The sequence below is a fragment of the Psammomys obesus genome, unplaced genomic scaffold (genome assembly GCF_907164565.1).
Source record: "Psammomys obesus unplaced genomic scaffold, mPsaObe1.curated_primary_1811, whole genome shotgun sequence".
NCBI lineage: Eukaryota > Metazoa > Chordata > Mammalia > Rodentia > Muridae > Psammomys > Psammomys obesus.
Window position 1 is genome coordinate 7,898,543 of NW_026596051.1, and position 14,179 is coordinate 7,912,721.

The following is a 14,179-nucleotide window of genomic DNA, read 5'->3' on the forward strand; positions in this document are numbered from 1 at the left end:
GACCTCCTGAGCTTTACACGTCTGCAAAAGCACGTCCACTTCTGGAAAAAAAAAATGGTGTGGGGCAGGGACACCGGGCCCGACACACGGCAGAGCAAATGGAGGCCAGGGCCTGGTTTTTTAGACCAGTTACTTCCAGCCTTCCAAGATTAATGCCACGTAGGCCAAGCAATTATCACTGTTTATTTTTTTACACTTGCGTACTCATTTATTTTGAGAAGAAACTTCAATGTTCATGAAATCATGAGTTTGATATGGTAACTTTGTTCATTGTAATTAAAATTAAAAAAAAAAAAAACCTGTGTACCGCCTAAGTCACTGATTGCACATTACTTGTGGCCTGTATTACTTTTGAGGCAGTGTTGGGTTGGTCAAAGTGGATTTTGTTGGTGGACTAAGAAACCAGAAAGCAGGGCAGATTTTTGGTGGCTAATTGTCCAGGACTTTGTATGGTGGTTACTGCTATGGTTGGAAGCCAGAGCAGCTGACTCCGACCAGTCAGCCTCCACTGGACAACAAGAACAAAGTCAGAACCAAAGATCCAGCTCACAACCTAGGATGTTGCTGATCCCGCTGGGCCAGAGGCTTTACAATGTCTGAAAGCCAAACTTCTGGTTGAACCAAGGCAACCATGTGCCTTTAGCTCATTTTAGACCTGTACAAATTCTTGGTTGGTCTTTTTTTTTTTTTCTTAATTAGTATTTTATAAATGGTATTGACTTAGGAAACATATTTGCTTAAAATTTTATTCAAGACGTAAGAAACTGCAGGATAGTAGAGGGGTGCAATTGTCCATCTATGGAGACCCAGCCCTAACTGCCGGACATTTCAGTGCTGGCACCTTCATAGGAGGGAAGCCTGTACATAATCCAGTGTCTGTTTCTCAGTCCGTTAAAACAACATGGAGGGCAGGCGAAGCAGCTCAGTAGAGAGCCATGATGAGGCCTTGGCTTTCACTCCAGCACCAAATCCTCCTCCCTGCAGAAATTCCCCTCACAAAACCTACAGCAGTATGGAGATGTTTGGAAGGAAAAAAATGCTTTTCATTTAGGTGGTTGGTCACATGTTCAAATTTAAATCTTTTCCGTTAGTGGAGCTGCTCTTGATTTTTTTTTGGGGTGGTAACTTTTTTCCTTTTTTTTTTTCCTTTTTTTTCTTTTTTGGTTTTTTTGTCCACCGTTTTATTTTTCACTTTCCTGTAGAAGTTTATTTTTCTCCTTTTTTTTTTTTTTTTGGCTTTTTGATTTCAATGTTCCATTGAAGTCACAGACTTTACAGTGTTCAGAAACTGAACTCCTCTTCAACAAAGACATCTGTTGTGCCTTTAGTTTCATCCTAAAGCTGTAGGAATTTTTAATTTCTTAAGAATTTTGTTAGGTAAAATCTTAGAGCTCAGATTTTAGACCTTATTTTTTAATACAGGGATTTAAAGCTAGGTGTTTCCCTATAAGCACTGTTTTGGCTGCATCCTACAAAGTTTGATATTGTAGTCATTTTTTTATATAAAATCCAGTTCAGAAATATGGGAGATTGTAAGAGAATTTGAGGCAGTCAAGTTACTTTGTAGGGCTTGGCAAATAGGTGCTTTGGGATTTGGGATGTATTCTTCAGGGTTTGCACACTAATGAAAAGGCAGATTGATAGCTCATTTATAAAAATGGAATGAAAATGGCATGATTGTCCTTTGAGATATCAACCACAAAACCATTTTATAGAGTTACCAAAAAGCATCTGAGAGGTAGAGATGGGTGCCTCTGCTTTGGAGATGAACAATAGGAACCCCCCCCCCCCCCTTGTACTACATTCTTTATTTTTAGCCATTTACTTCTCATTAGATTTTGGAAAGATTTTTCCTTGATTGTTCAGATCCTAAATTAGAGGTGCTTGTTATTTGATCTGAGCCCTGCAAAACAGGACTTCATGTTGCTCACATCTACTGGGGCAGTAGGAGTAAGTACTTAGAGGAATTGCCTTTCTCACCCTAGCACTTCCTTCATTATTTGCTTGACTGGTGATTCCTTTGTGTCTCTTGGTTCTACAACTTACCACCTTAGTGAGTCTGAAACAAGTTAACTAACCCCATTTGTAGAATGGAAGTTCGTAGAATAGCATAAACTCACAAGGTACAAGCCTCAAATGGGCTGAAAGTTGGTGTATATAAAGGAGTCTCTGGTTTGCAGGCATAGGAAGCCTGCCACATTTGTCTTCAGACTCTAAAGATTTGCGTCTGGACTCCAATGAGGCTTTTATCCCGGCCGAGACTGAAATGAGCACGTACACTTATCCTGGACATGCTGACCACGTCCCCCGGGGAGTGGCTGCAGCCCCATTCCAGGGCTGTGCTGGTGGGCAGCCCCACCCCTCACTGACTTCCTTGCAGGATTTTGAGCCAAGTAATTAGGCCTGGGTAACTGCCATTAACAAGGCGCTCCTAAAGCACATGGCACAGAAAGAGCTCTGTTGGTCCTTATCACCCTGCCATCATTGTCAGCACAGCTAATGCTCAGTTGGAGGCCTGGGATTCTCACTTGCTCCTCCGGAGCAGGTAGAGCTGCAGAGTACATTGCTCTCTGGCTGGCCCAATGTGATCTGTAGCTCGCCTTAAGCCTCTGACAATAGGAAAGCCATGCTGGATACCTACAGGTCCTTCCTACCTCCTCCCCCGCTCCACCCCACCCAGAGAAGCCAAAGGACAGGAATGGGAAAGGTGACTTAGCCACACAAACTGCCTTCATTTGTATGATTTGTAGGGACTTTGGCTTGCTTATTTTTCTCTTTCTCTCAAAGTGCTAAGATCAAACTCAGGACTTGTACGTGTTTTAAAAAGTGCTCTACCATGGAGCTATATAGCCTTAGACTTTACTATTGTAAAGTATCATCCCTGAGAGTTCTTGGGCAAGTTTACAACTAAAATAGTCTTTAGTATGAAAACCTTTATATGTAACACCGTTTGACCATTTGTAGTCTGAAAATCACAAGCAAACAATCCCCTGCCTACCAGATTTTAACCTTTCGCAATACTTTTAGGCTCTAGGAAATTCTTAATGACCAAAAGCTACTATGAGTAGAACAACTTTTAAGTTTAGATGTTTGCATAGTAGCCTCATGTCTGAGCACAATGCCCTGCACCAATCCCATCGGGCCTGCTTAGCAGTACCACAACCAAGAAGGTCTTTGTATTAGGGTTTGGGTAGGAGGCAGAGCCAGGTGAGTTTGGAGTCTTCTGAGTGTCTCCCTGGGCTGGCCTCACCCAAAGCCTAGTGCCCATCTTTCTACCTTGGCATCTAATGGGCCAGCACAGGCTGTGGTGTTCTGTTCCTGAGAGCCTACAGTTTGCCAGTTCTAGGGAGCTGCTTGCTCTGTTTCAATGAAAATTGTGTGGATCTTACAGAAAGCACTCCAGGATGTTCCTAGAGAGATGGGAACACCAAGCACAGTGCTGTGCACCTCCTTATTGTGGTTAGTGAGCACAGGTGGTAAAAGGAGTGCCTCCCTTCCTTGTTGGATCATCCCTAGAGAGCAGGTTTTTCCTGGCCCTTCTCTGTACTTTGTAGCCTGAGGGGCTGCAAGTGGACACAGGCTGGGGCACTGTTCCCTGGCGCCCTAGATGACTGTTGGGAGAGACACAGGCTCAATTCCTCAGTTATCAGATCAGAGAGGGTGGGTTGGTTTTGGTTCCCCCCCCCTTTTCTTCTTATCAGAATGATAGATAAGCCATTAGTACTTTAAACAAAATTAAATTATTATTCAGAACACTAGACTTAACTGCAGTCCCCCACATTTGCTTTCATAAACAGGGGTTAAATAATACATAAAAATCCCTTTCAGCCCCCCCCCCCCTAGAGCAGCCCCCCCCCCAGCTCAGGTTTTCACAGTTTCTTTTACAGTAAAAAGTGAGGATTTTGCCTTTTGTTCTGTCCTGAGTACTTTGGTTTCCTCATTGTTTCCTTTAGACAGATAAGGAGTATGCAGAGTGGGGACAGTCCCATAAGTGCCATTAACACCTATGGCAATATAGCCTATATTGAAACCTTGTCATAAATTCATGGGACATTTTACTTTTTGCTCTAGTTGTTTTTGCCTAGGTTTTTTTTTTTTTTAAGTCACCACTTCTTACCCCAAAATATACACATATCATACCTCTTAATTGCATTAGGTCATCTTTCAGTTTTTTTAGGGTTTGTTTGGCTTGTTTGTTGTTTTTGTTTTTTGCAAACAATCTTCCAAGTGCCCTTTGGCCATGCCTACAGTCACTGGTGTCTTCCTGTACATTGTACATTGCCAGTTCTGTACCTTCTACATCGTCCTTAACATGGCTTTCCTCTTTCTTCGTGGATCTCACAACTTTTTATACTTTTTCAGTTTATTAAATCTAACGGAGAATACTCTACATCAGCTTTTCTCAAAAGATGTGCCTTGTGGGTGTGAAATACCTTTAATTAATACCTCCTTTGTTAAGTGAATTTCTAAATTTCAGTTAGTTTTCCCTCAAAGAGTTGAACCCAGCTACTGTTTTATGACAGCCTAAAGCTGAGAATCAATCTCATTTGATTTTTTTTTTTTTTGTATGAACAAATACCAAAGTGTTTGTTTTTCGGGGGGGGGGGGGGAGAATTGGCTTGGTTCTTGTTGTGTCTGGAAACTTTCAGGCATTCTCTTTGCATGTGCCGAATTTCTTTGGCTATGTGACCTGGTGGAATTGGCGGGGTAAGTTGAGGACTCTTTCAAGCAAGATTTTAAGTGTTGTACAATTGAATCAGTTCTTTTTTAATTTCTTTCTTTTTGATTTTCCAAGAGTGTTATTTATTTGGGGTTTTTTTTAGCTTTTTGGACTTGATTTCTGGTGACTGAACCCAAGCTTTCATCCAGGTCAGGTAAGTACTCTACCAACTGAGCTTACAGCCGTAGCGAGATCTCTTATTAAAGTTTTGGTCTCCATTTCTGTAACTGCTGTGGGGCTTTAGGTTTTGGATAATATCCTTAATTTTTATCTTTAATCTTTCTGTTAGCTTTTGTTTGTATTTTCATTTTTTAACTCCTAAGGACACCTTATTTCTTTTATTTGTTGTTGTGTTAGGAGTTGAATTCAGGGCTTTGTACCTTCTGGGCAATAATAGCTCTATCTCCAGCCCTCTGTGCTTGTGCCTTATAGTACTTTTTAGAGCAATTTTAGGTTCAAGATATACTTGAATGCAGTGGACACAGCTTTTCTCCGTGGCATGCCCAGCATCTACCATGGTGGCAAGTCCCACAGCAGACTGGTAGATTTCTTTTAGCTGGTTTACCTGTGTTAGCACGTTATTGGTACTCAGAGCAAGCATTCTTTTTAAATAGCAGAACATTCCAGTTTTGTTGTATAATATCTTGGTATCTTATTTAAAAATAATAATTTTAAAAGTTTTTCCTGCGTAGTTTCTTCCCGTTTACTTATTTTATTTTATTTTATTTTATTTTATTTTATTTTATTTTATTTTATTTTATTTTATTTGGCTTCTTTACATCTGACTTTAATGAGAAGCAGACTGAGCCTAGAGAGATGGGTAGGAGGCAAGGCCCCCAGAGAGCCACCATAAAACTGAGCAGAGCTGAGGGCAGCAGTACTGTGGCACTGGCTTGAACTGACTGTAGAGCTGGGGAAGCTAGAGCCCAAGGTTGCCTCTCTCATTGGTACCTCTTGCTGGCAGCCAGCTAGTGCTCCATTGCTGCCTATAGGGGCTGAGTACACAGGACAGGGGTTCTGCACACTGTAGGCCTCCTGGGTGTAGTAGAGACAGAAGTTCTGGAGCAGACGGGTGGACAAAATGGTGGACAGACCCCAGCAATGCTGAGTTCCATAGCTTACCCATGGAAAGCTAAAGTGGCTTCTGCCCAGCTGTAGGCTCCCCTTTCTAACTTAGAGGCTTTGTATGGACCTGTGAGGCCCTTTCTGCTCTTCCACTTGGGAAGCCTGTGGAGCCCCTTATGAATGGTGGCTTTAACTAAGCCTCAGTTCCAGTCTATGAGGCCCTCTGATACCCATATCTTCAGAGTTCTCCGTGGCTCTGAAGGGAATAGGGCTTGGGAACTTTCACTAGACCCATTGTTTCTAGTCTGGGACCAAAGGCTAGCCTATGCCTGCTGACCCCTGTCCTGTGACTTGCCCCACTACTGGAAAAGTCTATTGAGGAAGAGGGTGAGAGCCCCAGATCTAACTATTCCTTAAGACCCCCAGTGCTAGCCAGGTGCGGTGACTCATGCCTATAATCCCAGCACTCAGGGAGGCAAAGGCAGGCAGATCTCGCTGTGAGTTCCAGGACAGCCAGAGTCACACAGAGAAAGCATCTTAAAAAAGAGAGGAAGAAAGGAAAAAAAATCAAAAAAACACCTCCAGTGCTTCTTGTTTTGGAATCTGCCTCTTCTATGTTTGCAGGAGTAATGGTGGCTCTCATTTCTGAGATTTTTGGACTTCCACTGATTAGATCATATTTCATCCTTGTTTTCTAGTTAGATTTCAGTTGTGAAGCATTTGACAAGTCGGTTACCTCTTATCCATTGGCTTTGATGTCACAACTGAACAACAACAGGTGTCCATCCAGTATGTTAGAAGGCATGAACATGACCTCTAGAGTCCTCCTCGCCCCACCCCCCTTTTTCCCTTTTTTTTTTTTTTTTTTGGATAGAGAAGAGTAAGGGTTGGGGGTCTTTGTTCCTGTGAGAAGTACTCTTCTAGGCCAAGAGGTTGCAGGACAGGTGTCATGTTCAGCCAAAGGAGTTCTCCTACCCCCACCCCCAGCTTTGAGCAGCCAAGCCAAGGAGTCCCAGGGAGGCCTAAGCCACCTGTGTAAGTTGACTGTCTAAATTGAATATAATCCTGGAACACAGATCGTCCCTCCCTGGACTGTTCTGTAAGCTTAGGCGTGAGCCTACGTGTGTTCCTTCCCTTCTGCAATCTCAGGGCTGGCTTCTGTCTGTCATTTTGTCGCTGGTGATGTTTGCTTTGCTCAGCATCTCCCCTAAAGAAGTACGTAGTCAGAGTTAGGTTTTCAGACCACAGACAGTGTCGTGTAGCACACTTGCCTGAGCAGGCCAGGTGGAAAAACTCACTGTCTTTGATTTGGGCTTAGCACTGCTGGTGGCCACTCTCAGAACTGCCTCAAACCTGCTGTTGTTGGATTGACTTTACACTAAAGGAATTCTATGGTACGACCACCTTGAAGCCTCTGCTCCCTGGCAGCATCTTCACTTTCCCCATCCTCTTTCTGTGATACTTGGAGACCTGAGCGGACCTCCAGCCTACTTGCCTCGATGTAGCTTTTCTGTTTTGCCTCAGGAAGTGCACAGATAGGGTTTCCAAAGCTCCCTTCTCCCTTTGCAGATGTGAATATTGTATAGTATGCCTCAGCTTCCAAATCTGATGGCCGCTGTTGAACACCACTGTTTTTATCACCATCTGCCCATGCTCTCTGTTAGAGGAGAGCGTAAAATCTACTGCTTCCTAGCTCTGTCCCTTGGGGAATGTCACAAAGAATCTCTCCAAACCTTCTCCTTTGCTTTCTTTATTGTGAACGTGTGTGTGTGTGTGACACTATATTAGTGGTTTCCATATCCACAAACTGAGTCAGCACTGAGTCGAAAATATTCAGAAAAATTGTTTTTATGTTGACCATGCTCAGACTGTTCCCACATCATTATCCATAAATAATATACTATAGCAACTATTTATTGGCAATTTTATTGTATCAGACATGAAGCTAGGGATGATTTAAAGTACATGGAGAAAGATGGTTATAGGTGTATGTAAAAAAATACACACACACACACACACACATTCTTATAAAGGGGACTTGACCATCTATGGACTTTGAAACCTGTACGGTTCTAGAATCAATCTCCCAAAGATACTGAGAAGCTGTGTGTGTGTGTGTGTGTGTGTGTGTAAAGCCACAAGTATTTCCTAATCTTACGTATTGCTTCCTTTGTTGCAGCTGTGTTTGTGTGTGTGAGAGAGAGACTAGTGCATAGCAGATGCTTACTATAGAATTATTATTAGCTAACTATATGGAACCACACTTTCTCACCGAGATAGATTAGCAGTATGTTTGTCACTTCCAAAGGAGCCTTTTCCCTCTCTGTTTTGTGTTCCTGCTTTGACATTTTGGGGAAGGATTTAAGGTGAAAGTGATTCTGGTTACCGAGGTCCGCTGGTCATGGTCATTCAGAGCTCCCCTCCCCTCGCAGGTCAAGAAAATGGTGTTGCTGGTGCCGTTGCTTCTTCACCACCCATTTCTGAGCTCCGTATGTCGATATGGTGGACTTTTGGTGTCATGAGAGCTGCAGGCAGCGTTCCTCTTGCCCATCAGAGCGAAGTGGGGTGTGGGGGAGGGGCGGACGAGAAGCTAGGAGCAAGAGGTTCTTCAGGGTTGCCATGAGAACCAGGGATCCGGGGATTGGGCAGCAGAGGGCCCCCGCTGGGCCTCGGGGCGTGGCTGCGTCACATGGGTTTGGTCCTGGGGTTCCCGTAGTGCGCAAGGACCAGCCGCGTCCCTCGTCCTCCCAGTCGTCAGGGGTGCCCAGTCAATCCCCTGGAAGCTGAGGAGAGCGGTAGAGGACCAGGGACCGGCGCGGCTGGACAGACTTTCCAGAACCTGTGCAATCATGGGGGTGGGTCCAGTCGGGCATGTTGGGGGGTCGGGGAGGTATGGCACCCTTGCCGGGATGGCCTCTCCGGGAAGCCGAGTCGCTTCGCTTAGCGTGTTGGCGCGTGTTGGCGTGTGTTTGCGTGTGTCTGTGTGTGTAGGCGCTTGTCAGCCCTGTCGGCGCGTGCCGGCCCGTGTTGGCGCGTGCCGGCTTGTGTTGGCGCGTGCCGGCCCGTGTTGGCGCGTGCCGGCGCATGTTGGCGCGTGCCGGCTTACGATCTTGCCGGCTTGTAGTGCCGGCGCGTGCCGGCGCGTGCTGGCCGCGTTCGTTCGCATCTCAGAGCGCCGGCCGGCCCTGTGGGTTCGCCCGGGAGCTTGTCCGCTTGGTTTGTATTGGCGCCTGTCGGCTTGTGTTGGCGCATGTAGCTCGCGTGTTGCCGCGTGTCGGCGCGTTGCCGCGCTGCCGCGCGTCGGCTCATGCCTGGCCGGCCTCTGCGCCCCTCAGGCGCCGGAATCCTCCTCCTGCGCTGTAGGCCCTTAGGTGGGGCGGAGCCGAGGCGAACCCGAGCGAGCCGCGCGGCCGAGCGCTGTCCATGCGGAGCGCTGTCCACGCGCCGGGCACTGCCGGGTTCGGGAGCTGTCCGCCGGCCGGTGGCGCGCACGCAGCGACCCCGTGCGGTGAAGGCTGCGCTAGCCAGCTCTCCAGGTACGCAGGTGGGCTCCGCTGCTCCGCGACGTTCGGGGGTCCGGGGGTAAGCAGAGACGTGCCCAAGTCCCGGTGGCTGTTCGGAAAGGGTTCGCCTCCCGAAATCTGCAGAGGTCCGAGCGGTGGACAGCTCCGGCGAGCTCGCGAGCACGGATGGCCGCGGGCTCGGCGCGCTGTTGCGCTGCTGGCTCGTTTGCCGGCTCCTTTGCCGGCTCGCTTGCCGGCTCGCCTGCGGTCCGGGATCGCGCGAGCCTGGGTGGACGGCAGCAGTAGGATAGTCTTATATAACCATTTTTTATCTCGATTTTTTTTTTTTACTATTATGTAACAAGTAGTAACTGTGCCCACGTAAACCTGTAACTGGAACGTGGAGACGTCGCGTCTGCTCCCAGCCAAGTGGAAGGCAGCGGTTGTGCGAACCAGCTTGGGCTGTGAGCAGACGTGGGCATCTGGGGTAACTGGACCTTTTTCTCTGTTAAAAATAGGATACTAAAAGTCAGCCTGGTCATCTTTTAAACCTTGATGGAGAATAGTCTAGTACAGGAGCCTGGGATGAATGCATATTGTCACTGTCTATCTTTATCTATAAAACATCTTATTTCACTGAAAGAAAATATCAGTTAATTAAAATTGAGTGATAGAGATTTTGTCGTCATTTTTATGTTTTTATTGAGTTCGGCAAATTGCTCACGTGACCGCAGCCGCTCTTCCTTACCTCTTGACGCAGATCTTCAGAGAACAGGCAGATTACCTGTTTACGTTTTGACTGCCCTTCTCCTCAGCTGCCATTTTTCTGTTGACGGCGGGAGCCACTGCCAGGGTATTGATGAGAGGCCTGGACCGAACATTCACCCAGGCTGCGACTGACTGGGGAAATTGTCTCTCTTAGCAAACAGTTTTATTCCTGGACCAGTGGGTAAAAAGTGAGTGTTTTTCATTTTTGTTCTTTCTGAATTTGGAACGCAGTGAATGACTGCAGGGATTTTGACCTGTTGGTAGCCAGAGCCTTTAGCCTTGGCCTTTATCTCCTGCGTGTCCTTTACCCCCCCCCTTTTTTTTCTTTCAGCGTTGTTAGCTGGGCTGGGTTTTGTTTTGTATTGTTTTAATGACCCTTTGCATTCTCTTTTAGCCCAGACCCCTTGTATTCAGCAAATGGAGTGAGGACGGGGGAGATTGTAGGCTGAGGATAGGGTTATTGAGATTTTCCTTTCCATCAGTCCTGAGAAGAAAGGTGGTAAGTAACACTTCCCATTTAGGGTTCCACACAACTCCGTGCTTAATTTGGGGGTAGTGTGGGGCCCCTGTGTGGACTTAGGGCTGAATTTCTGTTGTGCTTCTTGCCCCTCCCTGTATCTGAACTAGAGATTAGGGATGAGAAATTCTGCCTGGCAGCATTGAGGATTGTACATTAAGTGTTAGAAGAAGGCAGCAGATGGCGTTAATGGCAATTCCACTACCAGTCTGAAGGGGTGTGGGAGAAGTGCCAGATTGGTAGACTTAAAATGTGAGTTATTTTTGCTCTAAGCCCTCTCCTAAGGATTTCCATCACCAGTCACTCTTCTCACAGTCATGTAATTACCCAGAGCTGGGCATCTAATTTTTTCAGAGAACAGTGCATCTTTTGAATTTTAGAATTAGGTGACATTTAGGCGACAGTCTGAATTCACTGACTTTCAACCCTTGTGGTTCCACAAAAACCAGACAGTTTCATATTTGTGACTTAGAAAGAATGTCTTAGGAAGCTTTCTTGAGCTAGTACAGTTGCACACTCCATCTTAGACTTGGGAGACTGAGGTCTAATGATACCCAAGATGGCAGAATATGGGGGCGGGGAGCAGGGTATATGACCTTGGAGCCTCGGCCCATGGTGCATACGGGAAATGGAATCTACCATCACCATGAGGCTCACTGGAGATTTTTTTAAGCTTTTTAAATTTATACATTTTACTTATTGGGGAGTGTGGTCACATACAGACCATGTATGGCGATCACAGGACAGTCAGTGTAAGTTCTCTTCTTTCACCATGTGGGACCTGGGGATTGAACTCAGGCTGCTGTGCTTGGTTGCAAATGCCTTTATTTGATGAACTTGGAGAAGAGATGTTGTGTTTGGAGCCTTGTAACTGTGTGGGTTTGGGGTGTTGGGGCAAAAGGTTGACAACCTTCATCTGGTGGAGTTACTACCTAATTAGAGGGAGGGACAACAGTAAAAGGAGGGTGGCATGGAAGCAGTCTGAGCCCTTTGTACCCTGGGAGGTCTGGGAGAATGTGTCATAAGAGGCCTTTGTATGAGCCATTTTGTTCTCTATTTCATCTTTTTTTTTTTTTTTTTTTTTTTAAGGAGTTGGCCTAGGCCCCAGGATTCCAGCTTCTACCAGAGTGGGGCACTGAAAGGCAAATCTGACAGTTGTTGTGGCCACTCAGTACATCCAAATTGTTCTGATGGACTGCATTTGCTTGTAATCCATAGACTACCCTACGGGGGTACCTGACTAGAGATAGTTTGACTCTTTTGAGAGTTTTATAAGTGACTTCTGTAGTCCAGACTTTAAAGGTTTTCAACTTTATACTGATATGTAAACAACATACATTCAGTAGAAACCCCACTTTGAATTTTGATTCTTTCTTGGGCTAGTAATGTGCTATAATATTCCATTTCTGGGCTGAGGCAGCAGGCACGGCTCTAGTCAGCCATGAGATGCTGAGAAAATAAGGCTAACACACTCCACGGTGTACTGAATTGCAGTGATGCTCTGTAGAGTGGGTGTGTTAGTGCTGTACAAGTACAGTATTTTAAACTTACAAGCCGTTGTAAGTCAAAGACTGTATGCAAATGATCTAATGCCTTGCCTCATTCCTGAAGCTATCAGTACCTGAACCCTTCCTATGGAGGTTTATGTCAATTTTTTCAGTATTCTCCCTCCTTGTTTTCAACTAAATGGGCTTTGTTCCCTCAAGGCTAGTGGAAGTTGAAAAGTAAGGAAATGATGAGGTTGGGCTCTGCCTTCCTGGTTTTTTGGGGTAGAGGCTTCAGGACTGTTCACTTCAGAAACATTCATGCTCTGTGGAGAGCTTCCTGAGGGCATCAGGAAACACAAGGGGTGAATTCAGGATGCTTTAGGCTGAAACTTGATATCGATACTGGAGAGGAAAGAAAAGGCTGATGGTATAAATGGGACTTTAAGTCACCTACACATGATTTCTCTCCATTTTGGTTCCAGTCTAGCTTTTTGTCTTTGCTAGTGATGGCCATGATGGCTAATATAACCTCAAGCGGCTGTTTAGCACTTAAGTGGGGTGAAAATTGCAAGGAGTGACTTGATGGCTTTTGACAGGACTCTCTCCTGGCACCTTCAACAGATGTTTGAGTGATCAGTCTGTTTTCCCAAACTTGGGTCAACCAAAAAATGGCTACAGTTTAGATGTGAAATGTTTCCGTCTAGGCTCATATGTTTGAGTACATGGTTCCCCAGAGATGGTGCCATTTCATTGAGAGATTGTGGAACCTTCAAGAAACAAAGGAAGCAGGTAGCAGGTAGGCTTTGTGGGTTATTGTGTAGACCTGGTTCCCACCGGAGTTTTCTCTACTTCTTGGTGTATGTAAACAGCTGGCTCATGTTCCTGTATAACTTGAGCTATGCTTCCACTGTGCCTTCCCTGTACAAATGGACTGGACCCTCTCAAGCCATAAGCCGAAAGAGAAGTCCTTCCTCTCATGAGTTGGCTTTGGTCAAACATTTTGTCATAGCAACTGTAGCAAATGTTAAGAAAAAAAATAACTAATATGATAATGAAAAAAAACAATTATTTTTAAAAAGTGGAAGGATAGCTCAGGTTGACTCAATAGAAAAACACAGGAGTTCCTTTCATCCACAGGAATGCACTCTGAGGCCCCCAGAGGTTGCTTGAATTTCAGATAGTACCTGAGTTAGATAGTTTTCTATCACTAATAACAAGTCAGCTAAAAAAAAAAAAAAAAAAAAAAAAAAAGCCTTATTTTAGCTCATGAATTCGTTGGGGGAGGCCTATGGCAGCATGGTGCACCATGGTGGGGGCAGTATGTCCCAGAGCAAAGTGTTCACCCTTTGATGGCCAAGGATAGGGAGAGAAGGAAAAGGGCATATCAAGATCCTTCAAAGGCTAACATTTCCCTATAGGCTTCACTTCTTAAAGGTTGCAGCCATCTTATGTAGCTCCAAAGTAAAGACCAACTGTTTTAACATATGGTTCTTTGAGAGATACTTAGATCCAAATTATGGCAGTACTGAGCCCTGTGTACATTCATATCTATGATAGAATTTTATTTATAAATCAGGCACAGTTTAGTTATTTCTGGAATTTTCCATTTAATGTCAGATGTTGATTGACCACAGGTAACTGAAACCACCCAAATTAAAGCTACAAGAAAGGAGGTAGGCTTGCCATTAATATTTATTTATTGTCTTGAAGGGAGCTAGCAAGTTTCAGTTCTGACAAGTTAAATGTTAATACTATTAACTGTTAATATTTAACACTATTTCACTGTTTGAAAGTAGTGTTCCTTAAAGTCTGCATGCACAGGTCTCTTAGGGCCCTGTTAAAATCTGCTGTAGTAGGTGTGATAATGGGGCCCAAAGGTCTGGGTTTTGGACCAGTGCTGCTTGATGTCCATGCACTTCCAAAGCAACCAGGCCTTATGCAGGGAGGCCTTCCTGTAGTTCCCTCTAGTTATCCGCTCTCCCCCCTACCCCCAGTGCCTTTTTCTCTAGAAATTGTCTGTTAAAGGTACTTCACCCTTTAAGAAGTATTATTAATAGAGCTATTAACCTGGGAATATTTGCCAAAACTTTTTCTGTGATATGCCCTGTATTGTCATAAG

General features: G+C 45.1%; 1 protein-coding gene across 3 annotated transcripts in view; it reads left to right on the plus strand.

The window, feature by feature from the left end:
- The first annotated feature begins 8,397 nt into the window (after positions 1-8,397).
- Positions 8,398-14,179, plus strand: part of Grb10 (growth factor receptor bound protein 10) — a 110,723-nt gene continuing 104,941 nt past the window's right edge. For 2 of the 3 annotated variants that reach the window (XM_055623906.1, XM_055623907.1), the window contains exon 1: positions 8,562-8,640. In XM_055623906.1, coding sequence (XP_055479881.1) covers positions 8,635-8,640 — 6 coding nt within the window. In that variant the 5' untranslated portion in view covers positions 8,562-8,634. Of the gene's footprint in view, positions 8,641-14,179 lie in introns of all 3 variants that reach the window. The other variant, XM_055623908.1, reaches the window with a different exon arrangement.